At 43.8% G+C, this 16,624-nt stretch overlaps 1 protein-coding gene across 5 annotated transcripts in view; it reads left to right on the top strand.

Moving 5' to 3' along the window:
* Window positions 1–16,624, top strand: part of appa (amyloid beta precursor protein a) — a 49,248-nt gene that overhangs the window by 21,389 nt on the left and 11,235 nt on the right. For 3 of the 5 annotated variants that reach the window (XM_014151319.3, XM_014151320.3, XM_014151318.3), the window contains exons 2-7: window positions 8,945–9,112; window positions 11,849–11,978; window positions 12,263–12,375; window positions 12,809–12,993; window positions 13,488–13,774; window positions 14,249–14,416. In XM_014151319.3, the coding sequence (XP_014006794.2) occupies window positions 8,945–9,112; window positions 11,849–11,978; window positions 12,263–12,375; window positions 12,809–12,993; window positions 13,488–13,774; window positions 14,249–14,416 (1,051 nt within the window). The remainder of the gene's footprint in view (window positions 1–8,944; window positions 9,113–11,848; window positions 11,979–12,262; window positions 12,376–12,808; window positions 12,994–13,487; window positions 13,775–14,248; window positions 14,417–16,624) is intronic. The other 2 variants (XM_014151321.3, XM_045698761.2) reach the window with 1 other exon arrangement.

The following is a 16,624-nucleotide window of genomic DNA, read 5'->3' on the forward strand; positions in this document are numbered from 1 at the left end:
CATATACCCTGACTCTGTTTGCAAGAGAAGTGACACATTTTCCCTAGTTAAAAGAAATTCATGTTAGCAGTATTAACTAAATATGCAGGTTTAAAAATATATACTTGTGTATTGATTTTAAGAAAGGCATTGATGTTTATGGTTGGAGCAACGTGTACCTAAGCGATTATATGCAACGCAGGACATGCTAGATAACTACACATGGTTGATGATATTACTCGTTTAACTAGTGATTATGATTGTTTTTTTATAAGAGAAGTTTAATGCTAGCTAGCAACTTACCTTGGCTTCTTACTGCATTTGCGTAACAGGCAGGCTCCTCGTGGAGTGCAATGTAAGGCAGGTGGTTAGAGCGTTGGACTAGTTAACCGTAAGGTTGCAAGATTTGAATCCTGAGCTGACAAGGTAAAAATCTGTTGTTCTGCCCCTGAACAAGGCAGATAACCCACCGTTCCTAGGCCGTCGTTGAAAATGAGAATGTGTTCTTAACTGACTTACCTAGTTAAAGGTCCCTAAAAAATTATCGGCCAAATCGGCGTCCAAAAATACCGATTTCCGATTGTTATGAAAACTTGAAATCGTCCCTAATTAATCGTCCATTCCGATTAATCGGTCGACCTCTAGTACCTAGTGATGCACCAATATGACATTTTTGTCCAATTTCGATATTTTCCTTGTTAAAAAAATAAAAAAATAAAATAAAAAAAACGATACCGACATTTACAATTTAGCAGCCTTTTAAGCATTCTAGTACAGTTAAATATTTAACACACACGGACGCAGTGGTCGATGGCATTACAGTCCCTGGTTCGAATCCATGCTTTATCACATCCGGCTGTGATTGGGAGTCCCATAGTGCGGCGCACAATTGACCCAGCGTTGTTCGGGCCGTCGTTGTAAATAAGAACTTGTTCTTAACTGACTTGCCTAGTTACACACACCACTGACCAAAAAGTTATTTTGTATGTAAACTTCCGACTTCAGCTGTAGATATTTTGTACCTGTTTCCTCCAGCATCTTACAAGGTCCTTTGCGGTTGTTCTGGGATTGATTTACACTTTTCGCACCAAAGTACGTTCATCTCTAGGAGCCAGAGCGCGTCTCCTTCCTGAGCGGTATGAGGGCTGCGTGGTCCCATGGCATTTATACTTGCGTACTATTGTTTGTACAGATGAACGTGGTACCTTCAGGCGTTTTGGAAATTGCTCCCAAGGATGAACCAGACTTGTGGAGGTCTAAATAAAAGCTTAAAATAAAGTGGTGATCCGAACTGACCTATGACAATGAATTTTTATTAGGATTAAATGTCAGGAATTGTGAAACTGAGTTCAAATGTAGTCGTGGCCAAAAGTTTTGAATGACACACATATTAATTTTCACAAAGTTTGCTGCGTCACTGTCTTTAGATATTTTTGTCAGATGTTACTGTGGAATACTGAAGTATAATTACAAGCATTTCATAAGTGTTAAAGGCTTTTATTGACAATTACATGAAGTTGATGCAAAGAGTCAATATTTGCAGTGTTGACCCTTCTTTTTCAAGACCTCTGCAATCTGCCCTGGCATGCTGTCAATTAACTTCTGGGCCACATCCTGACTGATGGCAGCCCATTCTTGCATAACCAATGCTTGGAGTTTGTCAGAATTTGTGGGTTTTTGTTTGTCTACCCGCCTCTCGAGGATTGACCACAAGTTCTCAATGGGATTAAGATCTGGGGAGTATCCTGGCCATGGACACAAAATATCGATGTTTTGTTCCCCGAGCCACTTAGTTATCACTTTTGCCTTATGGCAAGTTGCTCTATCATGCTGGAAAAGGCATTGTTCGTCACCAAACTGTTCCTGGATGGTTGGGAGAAGTTGCTCACCGGCGGATATGTTGGTACCATTCTTTATTCATTGCTGTGTTCTTAGGCAAAATTGTGAGTGAGCCCACTCCCTTGGCTGAGAAGCAACCCCACACATGAATGGTCTCAGGATGCTTTACTGTTGGCATGACACAGGACTGATTGTATCGCTCACCTTGTCTTCTCTGGACAAGCTTTTTTCCGGATGCCCCAAATAATCGGAAAGGGGATTCATCAGAGAAAATGATTTTACCCCAGGCCTCAGCAGTCCAATCTCTGTACCTGTTGCAGAATATCAGTCTGTCCCCGATGTTTTTCCTGGAGAGAAGTGGTTTCTTTGCTGCCCTTCTCGACACCAGGCCATCCTCCAAGTCTTCGCATCACTGTGCGTGCAGATGCACTCACACCTGCTTGCTGCCATTCCTGAGCAAGCTCTGTACTGGTGGTGGCCCGATCTCGCAGCTGAATCAACTTTAGGAGACAGTCCTGGTGCTTGCTGGACTTTCTTGGGCGCCCTGAAGCCTTCACAACAATTGAACCGCTCCCCTTGAAGTTCTTGATGATCCGATAAATGGTTGATTTAGGTGCAGTCTTACTGGCAGCAATATCCTTGCCTGTGAAGCCCTTTTTGTGCAAAGCAATGATGGCAGCACGTGTTTCCTTGCAGGTAACCATGATTGACCGAGGAAGAATAATGATTCCAAGCACCACCCTCCTTTTGAAGCTTCCAGTCTGTTATTCGAACTCAATCAGCATGACGGAGTGATCTCCAGCCTTGTCCTCGTCAACACTCACACCTGTGAGAGAGAATCACTTACATGATGTCAGCTGGTCATTTGATGGCAGGGCTGAAATGCAGTGGACATGTTTTTTTGGGATTCAGTTCATTTGCATGGCAAAGAGGGACTTTGCAATTAATTTCAATTCATCTGACCACTTTTCAAAACATTCTGGAGTATATGCAAATTGCCACCATACAAACTGAGGCAGCAGACCTTGTGAAAATGTATATTTGTGTCATTCTCAACTATTGGCCACGACTGTATTTGGCTAAGGTGTATGTAAACTTCTGACTTCAACTCTAGCTAAACTATATAGCTAGGTGTCATCTAAAATAATCCTAATTTATAAAACAGTTCTTATTTCATTTATGTTGGTTGGACTATGTGAAGCTAGCCACAATTAGGATTAGCCACAATAGTGGGCAGCAGGTAGCCTAGTGGTTTGAGCGTTGGACTTGTAACCGAAAGGTCGAATCCCCAAACTGACAAGGTAAAAATCTGTCGTTCTGCCCCTGAACAAGGCAGTTAACCCACTGTTCCTAGGCCGTCATTGAAAATAAGAATTTGTTCTTAACTGACTTGCCTAGTTCAATAAAGGTAAAATAAAATAGTGGACTTTGCGGTTATGCCTCCAAAATAAAAGTATTGCATGTTTCTACTATTTGTATTCATTTGCATTGTTGTCAATTACATTTATTTTGAAGGCACACCGCAAATCCCACTTGTGCCTAATCCTTAATGTTGCTAGCTTCACAGCACATAACACGGTGCGGTCGAGCTTCACTAGCCAGATGAAGCTAGCTGGCTGCTTATAACGTTAGCTTTGGGCAACAGGGTTAAGTTGCTGACTAGTTATTTATTTTCTTGAACTGAAGTTCAATTTCAATAGGCGAACAACAAGTGGCAACCTAGCTAATACTTACAAGGATTCCTAAATCGTTGCAAAGAATAAGGAAAATGACTGCAGGTTTTACTGGTCATTGTTTTCAGGCTGGTTGTATTGGTGCTAGCTAGGTAACAAGCTTGCTACCCCATAAGTTGTGGTCAAACAAATTATGCTTTATTACCAACGCGGTATTGTAAACGCATCGATCGTGGCCGGTGTTTGCAGACTTTTTCGTACAGTTTTGACAGTGCTACTGTATCATTTTTGACACGCAAAGACCCAAACGGCATTCCATAGTATGTATGTCGTGAAGCTAATAGCAGTGACGCTATTCCTGTGTAACTTCGGTTGGGCAACATCTAAGAAAATAGAGCACCAGTCAGCGAAAGCCAACATCACCCACGAAAGAGAACGGTTGATTGTCAAGGGAAATGAATTCCATTATCTTGGCTTTAATGGATTTCGCCTTTGAAATTTTGTTACTCTTTCAAATGACTGCTTGACTTGTTGACCGCTCAATCCACACAGCTGACATTGTGGGCTAGTTTAGGAATGCTGTGTTGTACGTATAACGCAACATTTTACGTGGTGTCATTAAGTCATGCACCTACGTTTATATAGGTATACACGTCAGCTTGGACATCGGTTTTCCACAACGGGGCGTTAAACTAGACATCGGCCGATACCGATGTTGGCATTTTTAGCTGATATATCGTGCATCCCTAGTAATACCTAACGATGCACACACATCCCCAAAATGTTAAGGAATTAAGAAATATCAAGATGAGCAAAGTCAGTCTGGAATATAAATGTATATGATGGTGTGCATAGATATTATGGACAGTATAGAAAAGGATACAGCCGTAGTTATATAGGGTAAGCCTTGACAAATGTTTGTCGTCCAAAAGATTGGTTGGAGAAAAAAAAATGTTTTTACTTGTATTTTTCCATATAGACGCACCCTATGTTTTAATAAAATGAATTATATGTATTGAGCTTGCCTGATGCTGTAAGCACGCTGTTTGATGAAATAGGACACAAATGATTAGAGGGAGCTAGAGATCAAGATAACCTTATCCGACCATCCTCCTGCTGGCTTTCGCAGATTCTGACGTTACTCTCCTAAAGTTGCTGGTAATAGGCTACACAAGGAGTCTACAACCTTTCTCATGTGGAATGCCAATTTATCTTAGCATTTCTACCGATCTACGTGCCAGTTATGATTTTCATATGCATATTTTTGTGGAACATTTTCATTTATAATACCGTCTTCGTATCTCACAATCATTGTCATGTGGTTAATGAAAATGATACAAACCTAAAAAGTAACTTCTATTACCATTGACAACTAAGTAAAAAAAAAAAAGCCAACAAATAACAATTTGGCCTGCAGGTAAAAACATTTCCTGATTTGAAAATAAATATCATATAAACCAAAGTGGCTACGCATGGTCTGTCTGCAACGAACTGGAAACGTATCAACATAGGTCCGGCCCGAAGCTTGCAGTATTATATAAGTGTGTGTATAAACTCAGAAAAAAATAAGACCTCTCGCTATCAACTGCGTTTATTTTCAGCAAACTTAGCATGTGTAAATATTTGTATGAACATAAGATTCAACAACTGAGACATAAACTGAACAAGTTCCACAGACATGTGACTAACAAATTGAATAATGTGTCCTGAACAAAGGGGGGGTCAAAATCAAAAGTAAGTCAGTATCTGGTGTGGCCACCAGCGGCATTAAGTACTGCAGTGCATCTCCTCATGGACTGCACCAGATTTGCCAGTTCTTGCTGTGAGATGTTACTCCACTCTTCCACCAAGGAACCTGCATATTCCCAGACATTTCATTCAATCTTTAGGATGTTTTTATCGTAAATCCGCAATAAAGTTTCAACCGGAGAAATCCTTTGTCTTCAGAAATGCAATGGAACTGAGGTACCTCTCACGTGAGCGCACATGCCTGATGTTTTAGATGTAGATGTCCTGGAGGGCAGGCAGTGTGGCCCCGGTGATGCGTTGGGCTGACCACACCACCCTCTGGAGAGCCCTGTGGTTGCGGACAGTGCAATTGCTATACCAGGTGATGATGCAGCCTGATCGGATACTCTCAATGGTGCATCTGTAGAAGTTTGTGGTTGAAGAGGCACTTGCACCTTTTTCACCACACTGTCTGTGTGAATGGACTATTTCAGCTTGTCAGTGACGTGCACGCCAAGGAACTTAAAGCTTTTCACCATCTCTACTGCAGACCAGTGGTTTTGGATGGGGGTGTGCTCTCTCTGCTGTCCACGATCAGCTCCTTCATTTTGTTGATGTTGAGGAAGAGGGTATTGTCCTGGCACCACTCCGCCAGGGCCCTCTCCTCCCTGTAGGCTGTCTCATCCATTTTGGTAATCAGGCCTGCCACTTTTGTCTGCAAACTTGATGATTAAGTTGGAGACACACATTGCCATGTAGTCATGGGTGAACAGGGAGTACAGGAGGGGGCTGAGAACGCACCCTTGTGGAGGTGTTGCCTACCTTCACCACCTGAGGTTGTGCCATCTGGAACATGTCAACACAAAGCTGACTCTAGGGTCGTGATCATTTTGCACCAAACCGAAGAAAACTGACAAACGCAGAATGACTTCTTTGTACCAGGGGACTTCTAGCAATTTCCCTAAGCTAGAGATATGCTAACTTCAATTATCTCCAAACTGCACGCAGAGACATAAAAATGGTATCCGTGAGTTTGTCTAAATAAGTAGAAAAACATCTTTGCAACCCTAGTATATACTTTTTTGGGGGGGGGGTGGTTGGGCACCCCCTGTTTCGTGGGGGTGCGTGCTATGTCACTCCTTATAACTACAAGTTAAGTATAAATACAATAAATCTAAGATGTCAAATGTTATCCGGGTTTGATAGCTAAGGGGCTAGATGTCAAGATCAAGCTTCTTGGTTACAGCAGACATTCAATCCCCTCCTGGAGAGAGATCCCTGTTACCTAAATGGCTTTTGTGGGTTGCATTTTTTTTTTTAAATGTATAGGGCCCCTTGTGTGCACATTTGGTAATACTGTATACACTGGTATGGTACAGAAACGGTATGACTGGAAATCTAGATACTGTACACATGGACGAATACATTCACACACACGCTTCTTTTAACCTGTTTGTGGGTTTTATAACAATCTGGCCTTAAATGGCCGTGTACTGTTATAATCTCCATCCGGCACAGCCAGAAGAGGACTGGCCACCCGTCAGTCTGGTTTCTTCGTAGGTTCCAGCCTTCTAGGGAGTTTTCCTGTGCTTCTACATCTGCATTGCTTGCTGTTTGAGGTTTTCTCCTGGGTTTCTGTATGGCACCTCTACGGATGTAAAAAGGGCTTTATAAATACATTTGATTGATAGAAGACACTAACACAAGTGATTTCACCAGTTTTTCCACTGTGTGTGTGCATGCATGTGTGTGAGGGATTTACAGATTTGCTTGGCGCTAGGGCATGTGGCCTAACAGGTTGGCATTAAGGACATGAACTTCTTTAGGCGACACATCCGTCCCTCAGAACTACACTGCAATCTGATCTGTCTGTGTGTGTTTGTGTGTACACGTGCATGCCAGAATGTGTGCATGCACAGTGCACTGAGTGCGCGTGCATATGAATGGGCGTGTGCGCGTGCATATGAATGGGCGTGTGCGCATGTCTGAATGGGCATGGGCCTGTGAATGCGTGTGTTTGTGAATGTGCGTGCACTGTCTGTGTGTGTGTGTGTGTGGATAAGGATTACATTGTGCATTAGGTCGGAAAAGAATCAAGTCCATTCACAGTATGTCATCCTCTACTTCACAAACATTTGTTTTACTGCCAAACCACTAACAAGACTATAGAAAAACACAATGCAATCAGTCTCTCTCTCTCTCCTCTCGCTCTCTCTCCCTCTTCTCCCTCGTTCCCTAGTACAATGCTGTCTTTCAGTCTTTTGTTTGTCCCCACCTCCCTTCTTACAGGATTGTCATTACAAAACCTCCTTATGCAGTAGCAATGGACACACATACGCGCGCGCACACAAACACACTCACATACTCGCAGAGATGGATGTACACACATCAGTAGAGTTACATAATATAATTAGTACCCGTGAATAGGCATTGGATGGACAACAAAGGGGCACGCACACACGTGAGCCAAGCCAAGCATGCATACCCCTTGGCAGGCTGGCATACTACAGTACATGTTCTTTCTCAGTGCTGCCACCTGTAGGATATCGAGGATGCGTGCGTGTGTATGCAGTCCAATGTGCGTGCGTGCCAGCGTGTGTAAAAGCTTTAGGTTGGGGAGGTTTCAATAGAGACTGCAATGGTGCTATGGGTTTTTCAATCACAATTCAGTAGGAAAGTCTACAGTAGCAATTATTTTCTGTCACCATCAAAGATCGTCAAAGAAAGCCTCTCCTTTTGCCATTGATGGGTGTAGTGTGAATTTGCCCCTAGGATGCTGATCTTGGGACAGTTTTGCATTTCCCAAAAATCTTAAAATTTAGGTTTGGGGGAGGGGAAGCTGATCCTAGACCTGTACTGAGAGGGAACCTCACACCGGAGCCTCATTGATGTAACAAGTCAATGCCTGAAACGCCGCCCTAACTCTAATCTGTGCATCTATCCCAAAGGCACACGATTGAGCCCTGGTCAAAAGTAGTTTACAAATAGAGGGTCTATCTCACTTTTACATTTACATTTTAGTCATTTAGCAGACGCTCTTATCCAGAGCGACTTACAGTAGTGAATGCATACATTTCATGCATTTTTTTATTTTTTTTATATATTTTTTAAATTTGTTGTACTGGCCAGCCTGTGGGAATCGAACCCACAACCCTGGCGTTGCAAACACCATGCTCTACCAACTGAGCCACAGGCCCTTTTGTCTTTTCCCCGTTTACACCTCAAGCCATCTTCCCCCTGTTTTTCTGTCTTTGTTCTCCTCTTATTCCTGCCTCTCCTGCTTTTTTTCTTGAATCATTACCCCGCTCTCTCCCTTAAACTGAAAATGTGTTTCTCCAATCTTCCATCACTCTGTCCTCTCCATTCCTCTATTCCCTCCATCCATTCCTTCTCTACATCATTCTGTCGTTTTATGAAAATGTATTTTTAAACATTCTTTGTATTATATTGTTCTGTGTCATGTATTGCCAATTCTTTGTGGAGCGTGTTTTAGAAACTGCTGCCATCTTGAACACGTCTCCCTGGCAAACAACAATGACAGCAAACTGTATAAATAAAAGCTAAATGAAAGGAACCTTTTTCGTAAAATGTTGTATCAAATATTTTCTGCTGATCATTTGGATTTCTCACTTCTCACACCTGCCTACCTAATACTACAGAACTAGAGTAAATGAATAATTCTCTTTTTTGTCTCTCCATCCCACTTCTCCTCCCTCCCTCTCAAGGTGCCGACAGATGGTGGGATGGGCCTGCTGGCGGAGCCCCAGGTGGCCATGTTCTGTGGGAAGCTCAACATGCATGTGGATGTCCAGAGCGGCAAATGGGAGTCTGACCCCTCCGGCACCAAGAGCTGTATCGGCACCAAGGAGGGCATCCTGCAGTACTGTCAGGAGGTATGGAGATTGGGGTTAGATATGATACGATACAATAACTTAATATACACTCCCGGTCAAAAGTTTTACAACACCTACTCATTCAAGTGTTTTCCTTTATTTTTTAAATCTTTATTCTGCATTGTAAAATAATAGTGAAGACATCAAAACAATGAAATAACACATGGAATCATGTAGTAACCAAAAAAAATCTAAATATATTTGAGGTTCTTCACTCTTCTTCTTGGTAAAATAGCCCTTACACAGCCTAGAGGTGTGTTGGGTCATTTGTCCTGTTGATAAACAAATGATAGTCCCACTAAGTCCAAACCATGTGGGATGGCGTATCGCTGCAGGAACCAATAATCTCCAATTTGGACTCCAGACCAAAGGACAAATTTCCACCAGTCTAATGTCCATTGCTCATGTTCCTTGGCCCAAGCAAGTATCTTCTTATTGGTGTCCTTTAGTAGTGGTTTCTTTGCAGCAATTTGACCATCAATACCTGATTCACTCAGTCTCATCTGAACATTTGATGTTGATGTGTCTGTTACTTGAACTCTGTGAAGCATTTATTTGGGCTGCAATCTGATTGCCAATTTCTGAGGCTGGTAACTCTAATGAATTTATCCTCTGCAGCAGAGGTAACTCTGAGTCTTGCATTCCTGTGGCGGTCCTCATGAGAGACAGTTTCATCATGGCGCTTGATGGTTTTTGCAACTGCACTTGAAGAAATTTTCCAAGTTCTTGACATTTTCTGTATTGAGTGACCTTCATGTCTTAAAGTACACACACACACCCCTTGTCATAACACAACTGATTGGCTCAAACACATTAAGAAGGAAAGAAATTCCACAAATTAATTTTTAACAAGGCACACCTGTTAATTGAAATGCATTCCAGGTGACTACCTCATAAAGCTGGTTGCGAGAATGCCAAGAGTGTGCAAGGCAAAGAGTAGCGATTTATTGTTTTTTTTGTTACAACATGATTACATTTGTTATTTCATAGTTTTGATGTCTTCACTATTATTCTACAATGTAGAAAATAGTAAAAATAAAGACAAACCCTTGAATGAGTAGGTGTTCTAAAACTTTTGACCGGTAGTGTATAATAATATATTCCATTTAGCAGACACTTTTATCCAAAGGTGACTTAGTTATGTGTGCATACATCTTAGCAGATACTCATAGACTTCCATTCTTTGCTCTACACGCTAGACAGCATTAGCTTGCGAAAGTACCTCTAACTTCCTTCATACTGGACACAGAGACATAATGTTCTTCACGAGTTCATCTGACTCTGGAGAAGTAAAGTGGCCTCGTTGGCAAAATCCCGAAGTGTCCCTTTGAGTGTTGGGCCAGTAACCTAAAGGTCGCTGCTTCGAATCCCTGAGCCGACTCTGTGAAAAATCTGACGTACCCTTGAGCAAAGCACTTAACCCTAATTGCTCCAGGGTCGCCATCAGTAATGGCTTATTCTCCAAAGGTGTCTCGGGGAGTGGGATATGCATAACTAATGTTCAATTCACATATGCGTATAATACACACTTGCACATGTATGAAATAGGACAAATGAAAGCACCCATTTATTATTATTATTATTATTCTGGCGTTGCAAGCACTATGCTCTACCAACTAAGCTACAGAGAACCTACTGTAATGTCCATAGACATGGAAATTAATTTTGTTAGGTCACCGTACTAAATACACATTTACGTAATTTAGCAGACGCTCTTATCCAGAGTGACTTACAGTAGTGAGTGCATACATTTTCATATTTGTTCGTACTAGTTCATCGTGGGAATCAAACCCACAACCCTGGCATTGCAAGTGCCATGCTCTACCAAGTAAGCCACACTGGACCTATACACAATATAAATACACTATAATACAACAACATGCAATGCAAAAATACTGCAAAGTGAGAACACATGGGGGAGAATGGACAGGGAGAGGGATGTATTCAAATGTATCGGCATCCTGCAGTACTGGTAGGAGGAGAGAAGAGGAGGGAGTAGAAAGGGTGTCTTTGGCATCAACCAGGACTGCCCGGAGGTGGGAGAGGAAGGGGGGGGAGATGGGGAGGAGAGAGACATGAATCAAGAGCTACATATTGCCAGGAGCTAGGCGGGAGGGAAGGTGGTAGAGTTAGAGGGCGCTGAAGGATCAAGAGCCAAATCGTCACCCTGCAATATTGCAATATTCAAGGTCAAATGTAATTCATTTACATGGCACAATACAGTTGAACTCTGACTTGTGTGATGAATAAACTAAAGGGAGGGAGCGAAAGAAGAGACAACCGAAAGGCATGTGCATAGAGAGGAGTTGGAGTGTAGTGCTGTTAAAATGGAGATGGAGAAGAATTGGGTGAGGGGAAACGGTGGATAAATGATAAACCAATTTAAAGGGAGGAAAGGAGGGGTGGAGTGAGTTAGTGAAGTAATTGGATGAGAGGAGAAAAACAGAAGTAATACTTGGAGAGGTGGATTAGAGAAGAACTGAGAACAATTAAGAGAGGGGGGAGAAGAGAGAGGGCTGTGACCGGATGGTAGGGACAGATGGGAGGATGTGGACGAACAGTGATTGGGAGAGAGCGAAAAAGAGTACTCACCGCCCTGTGAACGGATGGTGGGACAGATGGTTGATGATGTGGGAGAGGGGGAGGATGAGAAGGAGAGATCAATCACAGATAGAAAATGGGATGGGGGGGGTGAAAGGAGACAGACAGACAGACTCCGTGTTTCTTCTCTCCCAGGTATACCCTGAGCTGCAGATCACCAACGTGGTGGAGGCCAACCAGCCAGTCAGCGTCCAGAACTGGTGCAAGAAGGGCCGCAAGCAGTGCCGCAGTCACCTGCACATCGTGGTGCCCTACCGATGCCTAGGTACAAATGCACTGTATGTGTGTGGGGGGTGGGGAGGCTTGAGCATGCATAGGGGTGTGTGGGTGGGGGTTGACTGTGTGTAGGGGGAAAATATGGGTATATAAGGGGGGAGTGAAAAAGAGATTGAGATTTATGTGAGTGTTTGTACTATTTGAATTCCATCCCTTAGTAAAAAGTGTTTATTTTGTTGTTGGCTGATTTTTTTTAAATGTATTTTTATATATTTTTTGGTTTGTTTTTAGTTATGTCTGTATATTAATTGGCTCTGTTTATGTATGGTGCAGTGGGGGAGTTTGTCAGTGATGCCCTGCTGGTTCCTGATAAGTGCAAGTTCCTGCACCAGGAGCGCATGGACATGTGTGAGAGCCACCTGCACTGGCACACTGTGGCCAAAGAGGTGAGATCACACGCGCACACGTACATGCATACAACGCTGACTGCGAGCCAGGCCTGATTGCCCAACGTCAGTGCCTGACCTCACTAATGCTCTTGTGGCTGATTGGAAGCAAGTCCCCGCAGTAATGTTCCAACATCTAGTGGCAAGCCTTCCCAGAAGAGTGGAGGCTGTTATAGCAGCAAAGGGGGTCCAACTCCATATTAATTCCCATGATTTTGGAATGAGAAGTTTGTCAAGCAGGTGTCCACATACTTTTGGTCATGTAGTGTATAATTCACAAAACCTGGATCAGAGTGGGAGTGCCGATTTAGGATCAGTTTTGCCTTTTAGATCACCATGAATGACATGGACAGGGGGGAACTGATCCTAGATCAGCACTCCTACTCTTGATACACGCAGCCCTTGCTTTAACTGCCCCATCCCTCTCACCCAGTCCTGTGGAGACCGCACTTTGAATCTCCACGACTACGGGATGCTGTTGCCGTGCGGCATCGACCGTTTCCGGGGGGTGGAGTTTGTGTGCTGTCCGTCAGACAGGGAGACCGACAGCACTGAGCAGGACGAGGACGACTCGGATGTGTGGTGGGGAGGAGCCGAGACTGACTACACTGACAACAGGTACACATACAGGAGCTCATACAGTACTCCCTTACATTCATACTTATACTATCCTCGTCCCCAGGCTATTGTGCACAGTGCATATCAGCCTGGGATATCAACAATTCAAAGTTGGCCTTAGTGGGAGAGACCATAGAATTCTATGGCAGTGACCTACTGAGTAAAGTATTTGTCATTTAATTTGAGCTAATCACACGACTGCGAGGCTGAACGTAAACTGAAGTGCGCATGACACAGGGAGGTGTTGTGAGAGGTGATTGGTTGGTACATTAAGCCAATGCCTATGCGCCTAAGTTTGACTCGCTGATCCACCAGATTTTTTGCCCATTTGGGCAGAAGTGTCTGGGAACGAGATTATACTTATACCAGCACTCACACACACACAGTACACTCACTCATAACCACGTTACTCACCCCCCCCCCCCCCCCCCCCCCCCCCCATTTCTCTCCCTCTTTCTACCTACCTCCATCCCTCTCCCTCAATCATCCCTCAGTATGGCAAGGGGGGCAGCAGAGCCAGCTAGATTCACACCCCAGCAGCAACAGGAGGAGGAGGAGACAGCCCCTGCCATGGTAGAGGAAGATGATGAGGAAGAGGAGGAAGGCCAGGAGGTGCTGGACAACGACCAGGATGGAGACGGGGACGAGGACGATGAGGAGGAGGAGGATGATGACGATGACGTCATTGACGAGCGCGATGATAGCGAGCCCACCACCAACATCGCCATGACTACCACCACCACTACTACTACCACCGAGTCTGTGGAGGAAGTGGTCAGAGGTGAGAGGGATTGGGAGGGCCAGGGGCCGTGTGTGTGTAAATAATTGACTGTGTATTTACTCTGCTGGTCTATTTAAAGGTTGAGTGAGTGTATGCAGGGGTGGAATTGGGGGGGCGCAATCTAGAAACTCACCACTATTCAGCTAAATCCCATTCCACCACCCATATTTCACCCGTGTGTGTGTGTGTGTGTGTGTGTGTGTGTGTGTGTGTGTGTGTGTGTGTGTGTGTGTGTGTGTGTGTGTGTGTGTGTGTGTGTGTGTGTGTGTGTGTTCACACACCATTGGTATGCTCACGCCTGTACGATTATAAGAATGTGTTCCAAATGGCACCAAATTCCCTATATAGTCCACTACTTTTTGACCAGGGCCCATTGTGCACTGCTTTTGACTAGAGGCCTATGTAGGGAATAGGCCGGGTGCCATTTGGGACTCACCCTGTGTGTGTGCTGACGGCTCATTGCCCCCCTATCAGAGGTATGTTGGGCGAATGCGGAGACGGGCCCATGCCGTGCCATGCTTGCACGCTGGTACTTTGACCGTGAGGAGGGCCGCTGTGCCCAGTTCATCTATGGCGGCTGTGGGGGCAACCGCAATAACTTTGAGTCGGAGGAGTACTGCCTGTCTGTATGCAGCAACGTCAGTAAGTCAGTCACACAGACAGCGTCCTGTCTACCTGTCTGTCTGCGTGTCCACGTCTGAAAGCTAGCCTCTGTCATTAGCCCTCTGGCTAGCTAGCTGCTAACCACGCTAATACTACTTCACGTTACATGCTAACCTCTGGTCTCACGAACCACCACTTGTACTGCCTGTCTGTCTGCTGCACTGTTAGTAAGTCAGTCACACAGACTACTTGTCTGTCTGCGTGTAGTGTCTATGTTGGCTAGTTACCGTCTGACTAGCTGTTAACCATGCTAGTTCTCGCTAACCTGTGGTCTCACTTAATAAATGTTGTTGTACTGCCTGTCTGCAGCATCGTCAGTCAGACGGACAGCAGAGCTCCCTGCCAACTGTCTGTCTGTGTTGCACTGTTAGTGTCCATGTCTGCTAGCTAGTTTCTGGTTAGCCGTCTGGCCCTAGCCGTCTGGCCCTAGCCATCTGGCTACCTTGGTGCTAACTACATTAGCCATGTTTGCTAGCCACTAATCACTCTGGTCTCACTAACCACCACGCATTGTGTGTTTATTGTAGGCTTGGGTGATATACCGTATACCGGGGTGTTTCGAAATACAAACGGTATGATTTTCAATACCGTTAAAAAGTAATGTGTGTGTGTGTGTGTGTGTATACTTTTTTTGGGGTGGGGGCACCCCTGCCTCGTGGGGTTAGGGCCGCTACGCCACTGCTCATAACCATAAGTTAAGTATAAATATAACAAATCTAAGATGTCAAATAAATGTTAGCAGATAAATAGAAATCCAAAATGGATGGTGTTAAGAGATAGATGGGAGGGGTTGAATGGAGATGAAGGGTGGGACCAATGACAAGATAACCAATTTAACATACGGGGTCTGTAAAATGTATATAGGTTCAGAAATTTGTGAAATAGCAGTTAAATAGAAATCAAACTGGATGGACATCAGAAATGGAGGAAGGACAAAAAACAAAATATAACTATTGTAAAATAGGTTGTCTGTAAAATGTGTATAAGGTAGACACTTAAGTGTTATTGTTTATTAGTTTACTCCAATTGGGGGAGGGGTGGTAGGGTTTGCAGGGAATAATAAAGGTATATTCAAAAAAAAAAGTGTGTGTGGATATAGTTACCCAAAAAATATATGGGGGAAATGATGCAGACAATTACTTTGCTTCCAGAAATCTTTCCACAATATTAAAGCTGATCCACCCCTTAAATTATTTTTAAAAATGTTATCCGGTTTGCTAACTGCTAGCTAAGGTGCTAGATGTAAAGATCAAGGTTGTTGGCTACAGTAAAGACATTCAATCCCCCCCTAGATCAAGATCCCTGTTACCTAATTTATATTTATTTATTTATTCATTTATTTATTTATTTATTGTATTGTATTGTACAGAAACAGTATGACTGTATGAAAATCTAGATACTGCCCAACCCTAGTTTACTGTACTCATGGACAAATACATTCACACATCTTTTAACCTGTTTGTGGGTTTTAGAAGACACTAACACGAGTGATTTCACCTGTTCTTCCACTGGTTCCGTATGAGTGGAGCGTGTGTGTGTGTGTGTGTGTGTGTGTGTGTGTGTGTGTGTGTGTGTGTGTGTGTGTGTGTGTGTGTGTGTGTGTGTGTGTGTGTGTGTGTGTGTGTGTGTGTGTGTGTGTGTGTGTGTGTGTGTGTGTGTGTGTGTGTGCGTGTGCGTGTGCGACAGATACGGAAGGTAAAAGTTTCTCTCACGCTGATTTGAGTGTTGTGTGAGGCAGTGACCTGACAGTCGAGATTGTGAACGATCCAACCTAGCGATGGTTCACTCTCGCCTCCTCCCCCTACTTTCTGTATACAGTATCTTATGTCTCACACTCCCTCCTTCTCTCACTAATCCTGTCTTTCACACCATCTCACCTCCTCTGTAGCAGCCTCTGAAATTGTGTGCGCGTGTGAGATTTCCACTTGGTTGAGCATATTGGAGGTGTGAAAGACAGTGTTGTGGTTCCACCAGCTAGCAACCCTCTACCCTCACATTTAGACTTCCAAGTTAAAGTTGTATTAATGGTTCTGCTTTGTTCGGATCGCAAAATGCTCTTGGTTGTTTTGGGACTATTGAGTGTCTGTGAAAGGAAGTCGTGCTAATCTCTGAGACGACAAACTAAAATGAAAAACATGCTTCACATGACACATACACACAGGTTCCAAAGTATCAAATCTGCGCTTC

This window comes from Salmo salar, chromosome 17 (assembly GCF_965601325.2).
Source record: "Salmo salar chromosome 17, fSalSal1, whole genome shotgun sequence".
NCBI lineage: Eukaryota > Metazoa > Chordata > Actinopteri > Salmoniformes > Salmonidae > Salmo > Salmo salar.